The 4,069-nt window shown below is 48.1% G+C and overlaps 1 protein-coding gene across 1 annotated transcript; it reads left to right on the top strand.

The window, feature by feature from the left end:
* Positions 1-619: 619 nt before the first annotated feature.
* On the top strand, positions 620-982 carry LOC120594286 (10 kDa heat shock protein, mitochondrial-like). The gene has a single exon (XM_039852290.1). The coding sequence runs from the start codon at positions 620-622 to the stop codon at positions 980-982; it is 363 nt and encodes a 120-aa protein (XP_039708224.1).
* Positions 983-4,069: the final 3,087 nt, after the last annotated feature.

Genomic DNA, 4,069 nt, shown 5'->3' with positions numbered 1-4,069 from the left:
TGACCTACATACAGTAGGTGGCCTCGGCTAGGTAAGTCTGACCTTCTGACCTTCTGAAGAAATCTAGTCTGTGTCCTGGGCCAAGTCTGGGCCTGGGACCCTGCTGGAGACAGAGGGAGCCTGGGACAGAGGGTAGTCCAGCTCCAGGAGCAGGTGGTGACAAGCTTGGCCACCAGGTTGACACCTCGTCCTGCCCCATCAGACAACAATAGCCACCAGGCACAGAACTCTGGACCTCTCCTCACTTCCTTCTACGTGGTGGCGATGCTAGTCCCACCTTGTGTCACAACCTTGTTTCCTGGCCGAGGTCCATGGCCCCTGGGTGCCTGGGTTGGGTGGGGGACCTGCTCTCACCCCATCACTGTTCACACCTGAGGGAGAGGCCGCAGCACACATGGCCCTCCCTGCCAGACCTAGACTCCTGAGCGCAGGGCCACAGGGAATCTGCAGCCTGGAGTCCAGCTAGAAGGCGGTTAAGGCTTCTGGTTGCCTCCTCTTGTTCTTAACCTGAGATTTTAATTCTGAGAAAGCAAACGGAAGAGACTGTCATTTAAAAGTTCTGCCTGAGGCAGGTCTCTCCTTTCACGTGAGAGCAGACAGAGTACAAACTGCAGCGGCAATGGTAGGACAGGCATTTAGAAAGTTCCTTTCCCTCTTTGACCGAGGATTAGTTGAAAGGAGTGCTGCGGAAACTGTAGCCAAAGGAGGCATTACATTTCCAGAAAAACCTCAAGGAATAGTATTGCAAGCAACAGTAGTAGCTGTTGGATTGGGCTCTAAGGGAAAAGGTGGAGAGATTCAACCAGTTAGCGTGAAAGTTGGAGACAAAGTTCTTCCAGAATATGGAGGCACCAAAGTAGTTCTAGACCACAAGGATTATTTCTTATTTAGAGATGGTGACATTCTTGGAAAGTATGTAGACCGAAATAAATCACTATTGAAATGGCAAACCGTGAAGCTGCCTATTCCACTGAAGTTCTGAAATCTCATGTAAATAATTTCCATATCTCTCTTTTGTAATAAATTAATAATATCCAAAACTAATGACATCCAGGGTCTCTTAAAATTTAGTTTCACTGTACTGATATAAATATTTCCAAATAAAAATGTATATAAAGAAAAGCTCTGCTCGAAAAAAATAAATAAAAATTTAAAAAATTAAATAAAAGCTCTGCCTGAAATTTCATCGAAGCCCCCTGCAAAACTCTGGGCTTCCCAGAGCTTACACAATCTTTAAAGTAGCTGCTTCTACCATTTGAAAGAGAAAGGTGACTGCACTTGATTGTTTGCTGGCTGAAATTCCCAACAACTCGGCCACCCTCAGAGTGACACCTACTCTTCTGAGAACAGCCTAGGAAAAGGTAGAATGAGATCACTGGAGTCATCCCGCAAGGGAAATACCGGGATGGGATTACATGGAGGGTACTGTGCAGAGTGGATGATGGGTGCGGTTTGCTGAGAACTCCCCCTGCCCCCAGTGGCTGCCAGAATGATTTGTCCAGAATGCAGGTCTGGCTGGGTGACCTCCCTCATTTATAACCCTTTCATTGCTTCCCACAGCCTTTGGGGGCCCATCCGAAGCTAACCCAACAACCTTCCTGTTCCAGGCCTTGTTCAGCTCTCCAGAACTCATGCTGAAATTTATTCAAAGAACAAAATGAAAGCCTTCTTTAATATCAAGGCCACACAGTGGCTTTCCTGGGATCCAGCATAATGGGCAGGATGTGGAAAAGGGAGCAGCAGGGACTGTGGGAAGGGAAGGCAATAATAAAGGAGCGGACACTTTCAGCAGCCACCATGTCAAGTTGCTTCCCATGCCATATCTCCCTGAATTCTCAGACCCCTAGGGGAAGGGACAATCCTTTCCTCTGAGAGCTGAAGCAATGTGACCAAAGTCATACAGGCAGAAAATGGAGGGAGGGTGTTCTAATCCCAAGTCCCTTCTCCCTGTCAGACCTCTCTGTCACATACTTGGAAAGACTGCTATGCTCTCAGGCCCAGGAGATGCTCCAAAAGGAGAGACAAGGAAAGCAGCCAGGGGCCCTTTGCAGCCAGAGTGGCAGGGGCAGGGGCCTTCCCTGAGGACTTGGGGCCCCAGGACAGCCAGCAGCCTCCACAGACCTCCACACCCAAATCCCTGCATGGAGCTCAGGGGAACACTGCAGAAGTCCACCTTCTATTTAATGTCATCCTCTCCCATCGAATTTGGATTTTGTAGTGGTTTTAAGTCCATGTACTGACCTTCCATCCTCGACTCCTCCTTGTGGCTTCCCTGGGACCGAGCCCCACTGGCTACAACCCCAGTCCCTGTGTGTGCCCAGGATGGCTCCAGAAGCCTCAGAACCATCCCATCAAACTCCAGGACTCACCCCACCACAAAGAGGCTGACGACGACTGCACTCTCATTTTGTCTGCCCCAAGGGCTCCACTGGGAGCAGATCAAACCTCCTCCCTCTACTGAGCCAGAGTCCTCCTGCCTCTAATTTCCCTCTGGGCAAGTTGTCCTCCAAATACTTCCACTCTAGCCCAGCTCTGCTTTCTTCCTGTTGGTGTAAAGGGAAGAGCTCCTTGAGTTTGAGGTCAAGCTCTCTGTCTACACATTAGAAACCCTAGGCCCTTTCCCTGACTGGAAGTCAAGAGCAGGGCCAACCTACCCAGAAGGAAAACAAAACCACTGGCTGAAGGCTTACTGTACCCCTTTAGTTATGGTGGTTCTTACTATACCCCTTCAGGCACAGTGGTTCTCCTTCAGCTGGCCAAAGACTCTGATCGCTGGAGGAAAGATGTGACAGTGTGTTTCTGATGCATCCCTCATCTCTTCTATACTTTACTCACACCTCCGCTAGTGTCATTCCTGAAATATCAAAATTGCCTCCAAGATTTGCTGTCACTCTGCAATTCTCATTTTGAAACCCCATAATAAGTCCAAACTAACTTGGAGAGGCTTTCAGAAAAACAGATCAGTAACCAAAAATTATTGAAAACAAATTCTAATATTAACTTGTCTTTACATTATCATTGAAAGGGCCACCAATCATAAATTCCTAATTCCTCTAAAATTCCCATCCTTTACAGCTCTCAGCCCCATCTACTCCCACCCAACCTCCATGCTATGAACCTGATGAAACTTATCCTTGCTACATCTTCTACCTTAGTTTCATCTCATTACTTAAGCCTTAACTATCATCTTTATGTGGATGATAAAATATGTGTGAGATAGAATGCTGGTTGTCTCCAAAATTGGTTACCCTGTTCATAGATTAAGAGCTCTTGGGCTGGGCATGCAGCCTCCTAAAGACTCCCCGGAGGATAGGGATAGCTGAATGGGAATGTAGATGTGATGGAAGGAGTTAGAGCAACCACATAGGGCCAAGAGATGGAGGTGACATGCTGAGGAAAGCAGAACAAGATGGGAGGAGTGTGGATCCCTGATATGTGGAACACCTTCTCCTACCAACATAAAAACAAGACAGGAGAACATCTCTATCTTTTTGAGGCTCCTAGGATTTGGGGTCTCTGTGTTAAAAGTTCACAAACTCATATCTTTACTACAAAAAAAAAAAGGAGAGGAAGGCATTTTACCACTGTGCCTTTCTTCCTTGCCACCCCCCATCCCTGAAGGAGTTTTGATTTTTTTGTTTTTTATCATCCTAGGCCATTGAAAAAGTGGGTTAGCACAGGCAGCTTGAGGCTCAGGCTGGTGTCCTGATGATTGCAGGTGTGCTGCTGGTAGCTGTGGATGGAAAATCCATACTCCTGACAAGACTTGAGGGAGCATATTTGGCTTCCATGCAGCTTGCCAGAAGGGTGACATGCCCTGTTCTGCAGGATCTGGGCTGACCAACTCACCCCATGCTTCTCTAGGCCCACTCCTCCCTTCTGCCTGGTATAGCAGGGAGTGTGGGCAAGCTCGAACTGAGTCTGTGCTCACTGGGGAAAGGGGCTTTCAAGGCTCAATTCCATCAAGCTGCTGGACAAAAGAGGGAATGCTGGGCAGGAGGGAAGGAAATCTGCCCATCATGAATTCCGAAGATGGGCCCTGGCTTGCATGCCCTCCTTCCCTTGGGGA

Source organism: Pteropus medius, unplaced genomic scaffold, assembly GCF_902729225.1.
Source record: "Pteropus medius unplaced genomic scaffold, Ma_sr-lr_union100, whole genome shotgun sequence".
NCBI lineage: Eukaryota > Metazoa > Chordata > Mammalia > Chiroptera > Pteropodidae > Pteropus > Pteropus medius.
This window is presented reverse-complemented; position numbering and strand designations above follow the sequence as displayed.

Coding starts and splice junctions, on each gene's coding strand:
- LOC120594286 (XM_039852290.1), top strand. CDS start 620: ATGGTAGGACAGGCATTTAGAAAGTTCCTTTCCCTCTTTGACCGAGGA.